At 40.2% G+C, this 15,198-nt stretch overlaps 1 protein-coding gene across 2 annotated transcripts in view; it reads left to right on the forward strand.

The window, feature by feature from the left end:
• Positions 1-15,198, forward strand: part of SPI1 (Spi-1 proto-oncogene) — a 39,576-nt gene that overhangs the window by 20,566 nt on the left and 3,812 nt on the right. Inside the window, exons 2-4 of one of the 2 annotated variants that reach the window (XM_070734743.1) lie at positions 4,765-4,858; positions 11,482-11,699; positions 14,928-15,078. In XM_070734743.1, the coding sequence (XP_070590844.1) occupies positions 4,765-4,858; positions 11,482-11,699; positions 14,928-15,078 (463 nt within the window). The remainder of the gene's footprint in view (positions 1-4,764; positions 4,859-11,481; positions 11,700-14,927; positions 15,079-15,198) is intronic. The other variant, XM_070734752.1, reaches the window with a different exon arrangement.

The raw sequence follows: 15,198 nt of genomic DNA on the forward strand, positions 1-15,198 counted from the left end.
TATCTTCAGATATATCCACGAAGGCAAAAGTCCATGCAGCAATACAGAATTCTTGCTGCCAAGCCGAGGCTGTAGATAGCAGACCTACACCTCCCACGGGTCTTCCAAAGCTGCTGGGCCACAAGCCAGGAACATAGACGCCGAGAAACAAGACAGGATAACGCAACTCCAAACTGATAACACTCCACATGGCTTCAAGGGCTTGCCTGCCTTTTAAACCCTGCTAAGGAGGACCACACCCAAACCCAGCTGTTCCTAATTCAGTGCTGATAATACTTCTTTAATTGCTCCTTTCTTTGATCTGACCGTCTCTGTCGCATGTCAATGACGGCTTGAGCTTCATCACCTAATGACTCCAAACTACTGGCTGGGGAGAGCCCCCCCCCCCCGGGGCTCTCATGCTGTTTTCCTTCATCCCATTCCTGATTTTCCTCTCCCTCGTCCGACTGTTCAGCCCCCTCCTCTTCGCTGTTATTCTCCTCCGGGCATGGAGCCAGCAGAGGCACAGCCAGTCCCTGAGCAGCCTCAAGCTGAACCACAACATTTATGAGAGCAAAAAAGCAATTGAAGTAAGAGGCCTTTGAGGAGAAAGTTTGGATGAGGAGGTCAGGAATCCATTAGCCAAAAGGTTTTTTCCCCCTACCTTGCAACCTTTTCTCAGGTAGATCAGCAGCTGCCACCATCCTCTGCTTTCCATTAAACTTTCCTTTGTCCTTTTTATGTTGTAGCTCATGAGATTCACATTCACACTCCCTTGAACCATTCCATGCAGGCAGATAAGATGTACGACATGGCCCCTGTTATCTTGTCAGCATTCTTTGTTGAGACATGCAAGAAGAAACTGAATACTGTATTAGAAAGTATGGGACAAGGTTTACAATTGATTAGAACAAAAGATTAAGGGAAACTAATTAATGGTTAATTAATAGATAATTACAGAGAATATTCAAATAAATTGAACATTTGTAAATGAAGTAATAGGCAAATAAGAGTATATATTATTTCTAGAACTTTAATGTATGATAAAAGTTTACTCTGAACAACTTCTAAAAAGAGCGGGGCAGATATGTATATGTTTTATGTTTGTTTTGTTTTGTGTATGTTAATTCAAAAAAACCTACAAAGAGACATGCAGAGTGTCAGATGTTCCTCCACTCAAAACCCAGAAAAGAAAAAACCCAACTCCATGATTGTAGAGAAAGGTACTTTTACTGGATAAGAACTGATAGCAACAAGTTGAAAGCAAGATCTGAGGCGAAAGGCACAAAAATTACATATAGAAAGTAATCCCAAATCCCTCCCCTCAAAGACCCGAGCTGGCCATCTAGTGCCAATGCCCCCCAAATGTCATGTGGGCCACATCTTCAGGTGGAGCCTTCGCCCCGAGTCTTCGGAGAGGGGCGGCATACAAGTCCAACTAATAAATAAATAAATAAATCTGGTCTGTAGAAACCATTGACCTTGAGCCGGCTATAAACAAGTCCATTCAGCTATGCAGTATATGATGAGAACTTTCCTCCCTGACTCCCTCATCAGGCCCATATGGAGACATCTCCAGCACTCCTTTCTGCACTCCACCCAAATGCCTAGACCAGTGATGGCCAACCTATGGCACAGGTGCCACAGGTGGCTCACAGCACCATATCTGATGGCACACGAGCCGTTGCCCTAGCTCAACTCCAACATACATGTGTGTGCCAGTCAGCTGATTTTTTGCTTGCGCAGAGGCTCTGGGAGTGTGTTTTTAGCTTCCAGAGAGTCTTGGGGGTGGGGGATGGGAGAGGGAGTGGAACTTGGGAGTGCAAAACATGAGCCTACTGGGCCCACCAGAAGTTGGGAAACAGGCCTCCAGAAGGCCTCCGGGGGGCGGGAAGCTATTTTTGCCCTCCCCAAGCATTGAATTATGGGTGTGGGCACTCATACATGTGCGATAGCGCACACACACGCTCTTTTGGCACCTGAGGAAAAAAAGGTTCGCCATCACTGACCTAGACCTCTCCCCCCCCCCCCATTTCATGGCAGTTCAAGCAAGCAAGCAAGCAGCATGTAGGCTGAGTTTCATTTGCCATTGGATGGCTGCCCATCTTACCTCAAAGTAACTCAGTTACTTCAACTATGCTTGATATAACTAGGTCCAACTAGACTGCAAATTAGAAGGCAAGACATGGCGGGATGAAGAAAGTATTAAGTTGTCGTGTTGTTGTCCCCCTCATTGCCTTTCCTTAACTAGTATTGCTTATTTCTTATCACTAAATTATCTTATAAGCCACTTGCTTACACAATTGGCTTATAAGATAAAGGAGGGGGGAGGGAGGGAGGGAGGGAGGAAAAGACCTGCATTGGCTCCACTAGCAAGGTCCAGGTAACAAGAGAAAGTGGGAAAGGTAGCCTGAGAGACCGTGAAGAAGTGGTTATGTCTGCATGCTGCAGCAGACATTGTTAGAAATATAAAAATCCTGTCCATTCGAAACTTTTAAGACTCAGCAAAGAAAGAACAAATACATAACCTTAGGGAAAGGACATTGTTCAGATTACACATGAGCATATTAAGAATCAGTTGCATGGTGCTATTTTACTAGGTGAGTTGCCTGTTCATGTTAGACAAGTAATTGCAAGCACAGGTCACTTACATCCACACAGAGATAGCACCATCATGGGCCAAAAACAGAATATAGCTGGATTACTTTATATGACTGAATCCTAGATAATAATAATAATAATAATAATAATTATTATTATTATTATTATTATTATTATTATTATTATTATTAATTAAATTTGTATGCTGCCCCTCTCCGGAGACTCGGAGCGGCTCACAACAATTACAGCAATATAACAAATCCAATAGTGAAAAGACATCTAAAAACCCTTCATTAAAACTATACAACACAATCATGCCATACATAAACTATGTGGGCCCAGGGGTGTCTCAGTTACCCCATGCCTGGCGACATAGGTGGATCTTCAGTAACTTACAAAAGGCAAGGAGGGTGGGGCGGTTCTAATCTCCAGGGGGAGTTGAATACAGAGGGCCGAGGCCGCCACAGAGGAGGCTCTTTCCCTGGGGTCTGCCAGATGACATTGTTTAGTCGATGGGACCCAGAGAAGATCAACTCTGTGGGACCTTATCGATCACTGGGATTCGTGTGGCAAAAGACGGTTCCGAAGGTATTCTGGTCCGATGCCATGTAGGTCATTATAGGTCATTACCAACACTTTGAATTGTAACCGGAAACTAATAGGCAGCCAGTGCAAGCCGCAGATTGTTGAGGAGACGTGGGCAAATCTAGGAAGCCCCACTATATGGTGTAACATGGGCATACCATGATTGCTTTCGCAGCTGCATTCTGCACAATCTGAAGTTTCCGAACACTCTTCAAAGGTAGCCCCATGTAGATCAACTTTCCTGCTTCATGAGTAGGAATAAAACAAACAGGTGGACTTCTTTGCAGCAAAAGAAAACCTGTTGCTGAACTGATAACCAAATTTCCACCATGGAAAATATGAAAAATATGAAAATAAATATGGAATAACCTTTGCCTATAGCTAATCAAGTTACCATTCAAGTTACATCCTCCCAGTGTGTGCTAGCTTTTTAATTATTAAGCTATTTTAAAATTTTATTTTCAAAATCTCTCTGCTGAATTTCAGGGCTAAAAATGATCCCCTAAAACAATCTGCAGCTCTTCTCCATACATACTGTAGCTAATACAAAACCCTATATTAAAATTTTAAACAGTAGAAGCACATCTAGTCCATGCGTTTGGAATGGCCATGTGTTATTCATCTACTTTGTATACAGAATGCAAGTATCAGTAACAGATATTTCAGGCTTGATCCATAATTTTGTATGCATTTTCCTCTGTATTTCTTGAGACCTGAGATGTGGCTATCATTTTTACAATCAAAACAACTTCAGCCACAGACTATCCAATAGGCCATGTAAGATTAATAGAATCTTGGCAACATTTCGATGAGGTCCCACTCATCATCTTCAGGCTCTTTCGGCTTCGTGCTAGGGTGAACAAAGTGTGGTCTAAGCTGCCATCCCTCTCTAAATACTGGTGGTGTGTCTGTGTAGTGCTGGCTCAACAACCAACCCAGTTGCAGCAGCTGAACCAGCACTCCACACACACACACACCAATATTTATAGAGGGGTGGCAGCTCAGACCATGCTTTTTTTGCCCTAACACAAAGCCAAAAGCCTGAAGATGACAAGTGGGACTTTGTCGGAACGTCACCAAGATTCTATCAATTTTACATGGGAAAAGAGCTGAATACACCAAGACCTACATATACATACGTACGTACGTACATGCTTGGATGCGTACGGGCATGCATGCATGCGTACGGACATGCGTGTGTGCATTTTAACAGAATTATAAATCTTGAAGGGGCGGTGTTGATATCGGAGGAGAATGAACATTTATTAAATTTTGAAGAATTCTTTAAAATATTCGATGACTGATAATTAATTTTGGAATGTCATGTCTAATTGAAATGAAGAGCCCATAACAAATACTTGAGGATCAATTTTGAAATGGGGGAGAAAAGAATTCCTGTCTACTTTATGATTACAGGAAAGGACTACTGTATGTTTTTTTTTAATCCATCTTTGCTAATTTTCAAAAAGACTTTCTTGTGATTTTAAGTATAGTTTCTGGAGGCCCATATCAACCTCATGTCATATTTGTTTTTGGGGGGATAAAGGGGAATGTTGGTCTTTGTTTTTCATTTGGGACAATAATCTCTTCTCTACACAGCCCCATGAAGACCTGGTACCTTATGAATCAGACATCTACAGACAATCCCATGATAGTTACCAGTATCTCAACAACGAAGCAGACAGTCATGGTGGTAAGTACGGTAAATTGCCCAAATCTGGGAATGCCAGAGGAATAGATTTATGATCATTCAAGAAGGATGATGAATCAGTATAGTGTTTTAACTACCTTGTTTCAACATTAGTTTTAACACACTTTGGCCTAGCTTGATATAAACATATAAAATGTTGAAATACTTTATAGAACCTTCTGAAGAATAATATTGAATTTATCTGCAAACAAGAAACAATAATTATAAGGCAACAGTTAACTAATGCTTAAATGTTTATAGTCCCAGTTGTGTTGAAAATTAGATTAGTGATGGCCCTATTTAACAGAAAAGAATTGGATTGGAAATCATGGGCTGTTTTTTCATTCCAGCTGATTAAGAAATAACTGCTCCATGTGTAAGGAAATTACAGTTTTTTTGACTTGGTTATTTACTGAGTAAACCATAATTGAGTGGATTCAGTTGCTAAGTTGTAAGCTACAATTTATAAAAGATAGTGACTGAACTTGCAAAACGTTAAACTGAAGTCAAAGAAAACCATGTTGTACTTAACACAACCTATGACTTCAAGTAACATCTTCCTTGTTTTGTTCTTATGTATCTGACATTAAATACATTCTGCTTTAAATCATCACCCTGGACTGTTCTGGATATATGTTCATTCACTTTTATAAAGAAAGTGAAAGTATTTATTTACATAAGAAACCTTTCCTAACCACAGTCACAAAAAATGACAAAATGTGTGTCATAATGAAAAAAGGCAAGTTTGGCTTTGTCCAAATTATGTCACACTGTCACATGTAAGTTTATAAAGGGGGTTTGTTATCATATGATCATGTTTTGTCACTTCCCCCTCTTATCTCCCATGGCAGGCACTTATATTTATTTAAAATATTTATACTTTATCATAATGCATAACTTTTAGAAATTCTTCCTCTAATTGGTCCTATCCAAAATCTCACAATATATGTAATAATCTCATGTGTAAACGAGATACCTGAATTAGTCCAAAAAAGATAATTTAAATTTTCTAGTCAAAACCGAAGAACTCGATATCTCTATCATAAAAAGATGAGAGGAGTGACACTTCTCTCATTTATATTTACTCCATTTCCTTTATTCTTCAACCTTTCCTTACAAATGAATCTCTTCTCTTTTCTATTGTCAGTATGAAATGTTATAGAGATAAAAATGAGGATTCCAAGGGCTATCCAATACAAGTCAGACACACAGGGGGAGGGGAAGTGGTCGAAAAAAATATATGTATCAGTAATCATTCCTTTATTAATATGGTTCAACTTAGAATAAATATAAGAAGGATAGATAAACTATGTTCACAGCCTAGCAGTAATATTGTCAGTCAAAGGTTACTATTATTATCTAATAGTAACACATCAGGGGAAAAATAAAACTGTTTATGGCAGGAACAACTGTATAACAATGGTAAAAAATTTAAAAAAGTGGGACTACTGAACCATTTTCAGTCTAGCAGTGAATTTTAACAAATGAAGTCTTGTTTCTTTTCTTTAACATTTTTATGCCATTAAAGCAAGCATTCTCCTTGTCTCCATACCAAACAATTCTCTCACATCCTCTTTCATTTCACATGACAGTTTCAAAATGACTCCCACATGAAAAATTCACATACCTCCTAGTGATTTTTTTTAAAAAAAATCCTTTCCAGAAGTCTAATAGATTATACACCAAAGACTACCTTGTTCAATTTCCTGTCCCTCATAGAGGCCATCAGATGCCTTCTGAAGCTCACATGTAGTGACAAAAGAACACACTTCCACTCATGTCCCCAACAGCGGAAACAAGAATCAGGCTACCTTGTAGGCCAGACATACATTCATTTAATTTAATGTATTGCCTCCAGACTTTCAAATTAGATAGATAGATAGATAGATAGATAGATAGATAGATAGATAGATAGATAGATAGATAGATAGATAGATAGATAGACAGAGAGAGAGACAGACAGACAGACAGAGAAAGACAGACAGATTTGGCCAGGAAGTCTCTAAGAATCAATCAGATATGATTGAAAGGAAAAAAATATAATTTGTATATCTATAATTACATACATGCATATAATACATAGACAGTGGTACCTCTACCTACAAACGCCTCTACTTACAAACTTTTCTCGATAAGAAACGGGTGTTCAAGATTTTCTTTTGCTTCTTCTCAAGAACCACTTTCCACTTACAAACCCGAGCCTCTGAAACTGTAACCAGAAAAGGGCCTCTCTAGGAATCTCCTGGGAGGAAACAGGCTGGAAAAGGCAGGGAAAAGCCTCTGTGGGGCCTCTCTAGGGAATCTCCTAGGAGGAAATAGAGCCAGAAAAGGCTGGGAGAAGCCTCCATGGGGCTTCTCTAGGAATCTCCTGGGAGGAAACAGGGCCTCCACCCTCCCTGTGGTTTCCCCAATCGTACACATTATTTGCTTTTACATTGATTCCTATGGGAAGAATTGCTTCTTCTTACAAACCTTTCTACTTAAGAACCTGGTGACGGAACAAATTAAGTTCGTAAGTAGAGGTACCACTGTATAAATATACTGTATATATAATTTTTTAATAAAAACATAGAAAAGATATAACTGACCAAAGCATTCAAAATAAGACCAAAACAAAACTAGCAAAGGGCCTCCAAAACAAGCAAGGAGGTCCCAAGTGGGTTCCATTTTGGACCAGTTTTTTAGAACCAGTAGCAGGAATTCACACACACCCCTTTGCCTAACCGCGAGCCATGGTCAGCTGGCCATGCCCACGAACTGGCTCTCACAGCGGCAGCATAGGCATCTTGTTTTTCACTCCCGGGCATGTACCTAAGCTGTTTTTTGCTTCTGCACATGAGGAGAATCTGAGTTTTCAGCACTGTGCATGGTGCGGGAGGGAGGGAGAGAACTGAAGTAAGTTAGAGTTCAAGGTGTAAGGTGACCAGACATCCTGCTTTTGGTGGGACAGTCCCGATTTTTAACAATCTGCCCCGTTTTTAAAAAGTCCCAATTTTTTGAAAGAATGAACGACAGGCTAGGGAACTTCTCCCACCACTGAGAGAAAGAAAGCGTTTTATTCGCTCTGGGCAGTCCAGAGCAAATCAAGCGCTTCCTTTCTCTGGATGATGGAAGAGGGCATAAACTTATGCCACTGCTGAAAGAAAGGAAAAACTTTATTTCCCCCGGGTGGCTCAGAGCGAATAAGGCGCTTCCTTTCTCTGGGCGCTGGGAGGAGGAAGCTTCTCCCACCGCCGAGAGAAAGGAAGCGCTTTATTTGCTCTGGGCAGCCCACTTTAGCAATGTTAAAATCTGGTCACCTTATCAATATGCAGCCATCCAAACTACCTATTATGAGGGGTAGAAGAAAGGCATGAAAGAAATCTAAATCTCATTTCCTCCACTAGAAAAGAGGACTGGAACAGACAATATGTGAACCTTGGTAAAGCTGCTGCCTAAAAGGATATTGAGCTACGTGAATCTAAGTCTGAATGAAGCATTGTCAATCATAACAACGCATATCATTCTACGAATAACCACAGGATTACACTGCTTTTACGTGTAAAACTGTGCCATGAAGCCATATTAAAATTCATATTAAAAGGTTGAGCTAGAGACTGAACTGAAAGGAAAGTATAAAGAGGCCCAGCTTTATATTACTGCAGCATTACAGCAGCTTTAACAGATAGAAAAAAATATATATTTGGCAACCAACTATTCCCAGCTTGTCTTAATCATCAGCCTTTCTTTGTTAATGATTTACCCTTTGGCTGACAACCCCAGTTTTACTTCATTCTCGTGACATTAGCCATTTCTCATCCCCTGACTGTGATGAGACAGTTTTATCTCGCTTTTTTTTAGTACCATAGAGCACCAAATGGCCACCATACACATAACAAAAGGAGAGTGAAGAGTGATATGATCACAATGCTAGCAGTTGTTTGTGTCAGTACAGGATTTACAATAATAAAAGAAGAGAGAGATAGAGAGATAGAGCAGTTTTCTGGGAGATTTTTCAATATAAAATATTTACAACTACAAAAAAATGCATTAGAGTAAACTCAATAAAATATCCCTCGGCTTTAGATTTTATAATGAGAGAGAGGAACTTTACTCCACAGCATAATTTTTTTTTCAAACTACAAAGAAGAAAAATAAAATATTAAAACACAAAGCTGGAGAAAATTTAAACATTTGTCTTGTACTGAAAAGACATTGTGTAAGGCCCCAGACTTTTTGAGGGCAAATATTCAATATTTTGAGAAGGGCATTTGTGTAGAAATGTCCACAGTCATTTCAAGACATCACTTATCAGGGACACTGGGAGAAGGACCTTGGATGACTATTTCAAATCATCTGGGAACAGGTGATTCACCAAATGAAAAACATCAAGTACCAAGTTCTCAAGTTGTTAGGAATACTTTTAAAGGTTGAAAGGCAGCACTTTAAAATGAATTCAGAAAAAGGTCAGGTGACAGAGTTTGACCTGATCTTCCTTCTAAATAAAATTCTATGCTGAAGTTTTTGCTTAATTTTCAAATTGCCATCATCCAAAGAGACAGTTGATAGGGAATTAAAATCGGAAGCTGAGAAGTAGCACAACTAGGTTACAAATCTAATATTGTAAAGGCCACCTTACTCTTCAATGACAAAGTGACAAAGATGGAGCAAAGTCTACTTTTTTAGAAAGAATGCAGCTGCAGCAGAATAGAGGAAGAGAGATAAATTATCAGTTAACAGTATTCTTGTGTGAACAATTGTACTTTTGCTATATTGATTCAGACACTTCCATTTCTCAAAGGTTTCAAATTTTGCAAGTTTACCACATTTCATCCGGTTTTAGATTTGGATCATCAGAATGGCATACAAGTTGACAATTTTCCCAAATTTGAGGCAATTTTTGTTTGCATTTTGTTTGTAAATTCTTTTTGGGAGGGTTCCTAGAGGACATTTTCCATTTTTGATAACAAATGTTATCATTTTATTAGGAGTAGGACTATAGCTTGTAGGATTCTAATACATATGGGTCAGAAATGTAAGCAACTGTCTGGATGTAATTGCGATAACCACACAGCTGTGTTGCCTCATTCCATGTTGGAAAATCAAGTCCAAATTTAGAACAGGCTATTAAATTTCTTGGCACAGAGAATACCATTGTTGGTTTGATTATCTGCTTTTGTTTCTCAACATACTGAAACTTAATTCATTCAGAGACAATGATCAATTATTGTGTATCATAAAGAACTGGGATGTGTTTTAATTTTCATATAGCTCCTGCAACCATAAGTAGCTTATCAACAGAACCAGCCAAATTATGGAAAGCGGCTTCTGAATTTGTTCTAATTATATTTTTGCATGGCATCCATTTCCCATGGAGCTGTTAGAGAAAAATGCTATACCAATGAGCCAGATGTCGATGTATACAGATAGCCAGTGTGTGTAGATTGTTTAAAATGTTGTGTGGCGATAGCTATTCTAGTTTGTTTCAGAATTATAGGCCACTCACACACCAAATTGGCACCTTCACAGAAGTAATTCTAAATAGTGCACATAGCTGCCATGTGGCGTTATTACTGCAAATGCTATGCTTATCATTCACCATCAGGCTCAGCCATTCTTTTCTCCTCATTCCCAAAATTGTTCTTTCTTTCTCTGGATCAAGGCTGTTTCACCATCCATTTCCTTCAGCTTTTTTGATTAGGCAAAGTGTAGCAATGGTTCCCCAGGCATCAGGGATAGGCTACTGCCCGGATGGGGGGGAATGCAATGGGGTAGCGAAAATGAAGCTCCACCCCAGAGCCCCCAATTTGCACTGAAAGATGTTGAAAGAAAATGCATAAGCCCTCACTTCCAGGCATGTACCGTAATTCTCACCCCAATGCTTTCAACCAAGGATGATGATGATGATGATGATGATGATAATAATAATAATTATTATTATAATTATTATTATTATTAATTAGATTTGTATGCCGCCCCTCTCCGAAGACTTGGGGTGGCTCACAGTAATAATAAAAACAATGTACAACAAATCTAATATTTAAAATATCTAAAAACACCTTATTTAAAAAGCAAGACATACACACAAACATACCATGCATAAACCATATAGGCCTGGGGGAGATGTCTCAATTCCCCCATGCCTGGCGATATAGGTGGGTCTTGAGTAATTTACGAAAGACAAGTGGGGCGGGGGCAGTTCTAATCTCCGGGGGGAGTTGATTCTAGAGGGCCGGGGCCGCCACAGAGAAGGCTCTTCCCCTGGGGCCCACCAAACGACATTGTTTAGTCGACGGAACCTGGAGAAGGCCAACTCTATGGGACCTTATTGGTCACTGGGATTCGTGCGGTAGCAGGTGGTTCCGGAGATACTCTGGTCCAATGATGCTATTAAAGACATCATAATGAGTAACAAACAATGAACTATCCAAGTGGAATTTGTTGAATGTCCAGTTGAATTCTGCCAAAGAAAACCCAAACAAACCCTCCTGCCCTAGATATTAGAACATCATTCAAATTCCATATATTCCACATGGGATCTAATCTTCATATGGTGTGAATATGAACTTGGTAGATTTAGCCATCCTCTTTCTGTTGTGCAGAGATGAACACTGTGTGTGTGTATGTTTTAAATTCTGTGTTACCAGGTGAACTGCTTTTAACTCCATCAGACCACTACTGGGAATATCATCCCCATCATCTGCACACTGAATTTGAGAGCTTTGGAGACAATCATTTTGCAGAGCTCCAAAGTGTACAGCCGCCACAACTCCAGCAGCTCTACCGGCACATGGAAATAGAACAGATGCACGTTCTCGACCCTGGGATCCCCATCACACATCTTGGACTCAACCACAACCATCAGGTACAAATCCAAACCCAGATAATCCAAATATAGATATTTTTCTAGGCCAGTGATGGCGAACCTATGGCACGGATGCCCCAGGTGGCACGTGGAGCCATATCTGCTGACACGCGAGCCGTTGCCCTAGCTTAGCTCCAATGTGCATAAGTTTCCTGGCTAGCTGATTTTTGGCTTGCACAGAGCCTCCCTGGCTCCAAGGAAGCTTTTGGAGCCTGGGGAGGGCGAAACACGAGCCTACTTGGCCCACCAGAAGTTGGGAAATAGGCTGTTTCCGGCCACCATAGGGCCTCCGGGGAACGAGGAAACCTGTTTTCACCCTCCCCAGGCATTGAACTAGGTGTCTGGGCACTCGCGCATACGTGATAATGCATGCCCATGCTCTTTCAGCACCCAAAGAAAATAAGGTTCGCCATCATTGTTCCAGGCAGATAACTGGATATGCAAGGATTATTCCTATTTTATAACATTTAGTTTAATACAACTAGGACAAATTAATTCCACCACAAAGACCAATTTAAGAGAAAAAGAGACTAGTAAAAATATATCATTTTTGTTTATTATTTCAAAAAGCAGATACACCTTTTCCAGGCTGTTAACAGAAGGGCTAAATTATCCATGCAATTAAACGCATCGTTTGAAGTTATATTATTATCAATTTTGATGGGGGAGGGGGGTTGTGTGTTTCTTTTAATCCAGAAATAGCAGGTGGAATCAACAGAGTGAGACCCAGGGAACAGTTTATTTTTAATGTGCTATTCCTTACCAGGGTTGCAATAAAAATACTCTCCTGAGCAGCTACCAGCCCAAGGAGAGACATTCTTAGTAACCATGAATGAAAGAGAGGAATAGAGTTGCTTATTCTTTGTCTTCTCTTCTTTGTAACGTAAAGGAGTTGGAATTGGGCAGCCAATACATTTAAAATGTTATCCATCCCCATAATCGTGTAGGAGGAAACAGAAAGCACCCTTATTTTTTCTTCATTCTTGTTTTGTGTCACCTGTATAGGGAACACCACTGTTGGTCTAGATGTTGACTCTTAATGGTCAGTGTTGGGTGTAACCAGGGGTGGGCTACTGCCCAGATGGGGGGAAGGCAGTGAGGTAGCGAAAATGGAGCTCCACCCCAGAGAAACCAGTTTGCACTGAAAGATGTTGAAAGAAAATGTAGGGCGTCCTACATAAGCCACGCCCACAGTGTGGAAGTAAAAATTTTGGTAGCTCTTCACTGGACATAACCAAGCAGCTATAGCCACTCACTATAGCTAATATATTTCTTGTTCTCTTTCAAAAATGCTCACTCTGTGTCAAATAGCATTAATATCGCACATTCAACACTTGGAATAGTAGAATAGAGGCAATACATTAATTCCTAGACAATCCGAATAGCAAGGTTTGTTCAAATATGCAGAGAATAGGCAGAAGCATTTTTTCTGGTTTAACATTAGGAAAAATATCCTGCCATTAAAGGTGGTTTATTAGCAGAATCCCAAACTAGGCATACCATATCTGGGCTACCAACTTCTGGATGATCTCTATATGGGACCAAAAAGCCATAGAATGTTTTAAACTGGATTTCCCCTGGAGGTGAATTGCCGCCCCAAAGTACCTTTTATCTACCCAAAGTAGACTGGGGACTTGGTGTTCCACACTTAAAACCACACTTAAAAAAAAATTAATTAAGATCTGAATAGAGATTCCATCGTCCTAAATTGAGGATCACCATGTCTGCTCTTTCCTTCTCATTCTCCCCCAACAGTTTAATACTAGGGGCAGTTAATTCTCCATGCAAAACTCACGGAGACAACTCACTAGCATAAATGAAAATGTTTCACTTCTTCCCAAATTTTTCCAGAATGTCACCACTGGAAGAGTTTCCAAACCGTCACTGAATTTCCACCAGTGTGTGTGGGGGGGGGGTTGTCGATCATTTTGCTGCCGATTCGCTTAGGATTGTGCTGGGGGCATGCGCATACGCACTCCTGCAGCAATTAAAAAACAGCTTCTTCACATGTACAGAAGCAAAATCCAAGATGGCGGCACCCACGAACCACAACCAGCTCCATGACATCATTACCGTTTTACTAACGGTTCTAAAGAACTGGTTAGAACCAGTAGGAAACAACTCTGATTTCCACTGTAGTAAAAATGTGCCTCAGTCACTCCTCTCTGGATATTTTATAGATCTTAAACCTTGCTTTCCATAGGTCTTCTTTAGCTGTTTCATATGATTTATTTATTTTGTCAAGTAATATTATTTTGTCAAATAATATTACCAATTAATGTATTGGTAATATACATAGATACAACGATGTATATATACATGAGATGGGTACTGATAGAAGGGAACATTAGAATAGGAACATAAGCCAGCTTTTATGCACTCCTCTTACTGACCTCTTAGGAATCGGGTGAGGTCAACAGTGGACAGTTTAAGGGTAAAGTTTGGGGGCTTTGGACATTTGGGTTTGATGGATCTTTGTTCTGAATTTAATTTAAGTGGAGGCAATCTAATGCCTCCATTTAAGCTGCAGTTTAACTATAAAGAGCTCAAGGTGACTCTGTGGTTAAGGTCAGTAGTTTTACCCCTGAAGAGCTGTCAGGAAATGTACACACAATATTACTCAATCCCAGCTCCGTTCCACTGTAGTCATCTCCAGTTAATCTGCCAAGTCATTAACCACCCGTCACTGTACCCCTGAAGCAACTTAATTGCACATTCTTTACTGATATATTTTGGAACAACTTCTACATCAACAGAAAAACCCCAGAAGTCCGTAAATCTGACTGCTAGAATAAGTTACAAACCAAGAGCCTTTTTGTACCTTCTCAACGTGCCCCTTCTTACCTCTTTTGCTTCAGATTTGATAAGTTTTGATGCGTATTTCCTGTACCTGGGAGGAAGCAGAGAGGTTTGATTCTGTAACCTAATGACAAACAAAACCAGTATATTTGGATTTTTCCTCCAATGGTAGCCTGTCCTTTTCCATCTTCCTATGAAATGGCCTGATAAGGCAGACACAAATGTGCAACTACTTAGGGCAGTGTTTCCCAACCTTGACATTCGCTGGCTGGGGAATTCTGGGAGTTGAAGTCCAGATATCTTCAAGTTGCCAAGGTTGGGAAACACTGACTTAGGGGATGTTTGAAAGCAAAGCTACTTTATCCATCTTCACTCTTGGCACACCTTCCCCTTATATGACTTATCTAACAAACTCATATCTCTGAACAGGTTACCTTTGTGCCTCGCATGTGTGTGTATCCCTCTCATCAGCGCAGTTCTGATGAAGAAGATCTAGAGAGGCAGAGTCCACCCTTGGAAGTATCAGATGGAGAGACTGAGGTTGGGGAACCCACTCCTGGGATTATGAATGGAGAATCAGGTTAGCAACAGAAGCTGGATTCTATATTTTACCCTAACTTTTTCTTCTTATTTCCTGTTATATCATTGCTTCTCTGACATCACTTGCTTTAACTCTTCCCTGTCTTTATTAAGTTTTCTC

The sequence above is a fragment of the Erythrolamprus reginae genome, chromosome 1, assembly GCF_031021105.1.
Source record: "Erythrolamprus reginae isolate rEryReg1 chromosome 1, rEryReg1.hap1, whole genome shotgun sequence".
Classification (NCBI taxonomy): domain Eukaryota; kingdom Metazoa; phylum Chordata; class Lepidosauria; order Squamata; family Dipsadidae; genus Erythrolamprus; species Erythrolamprus reginae.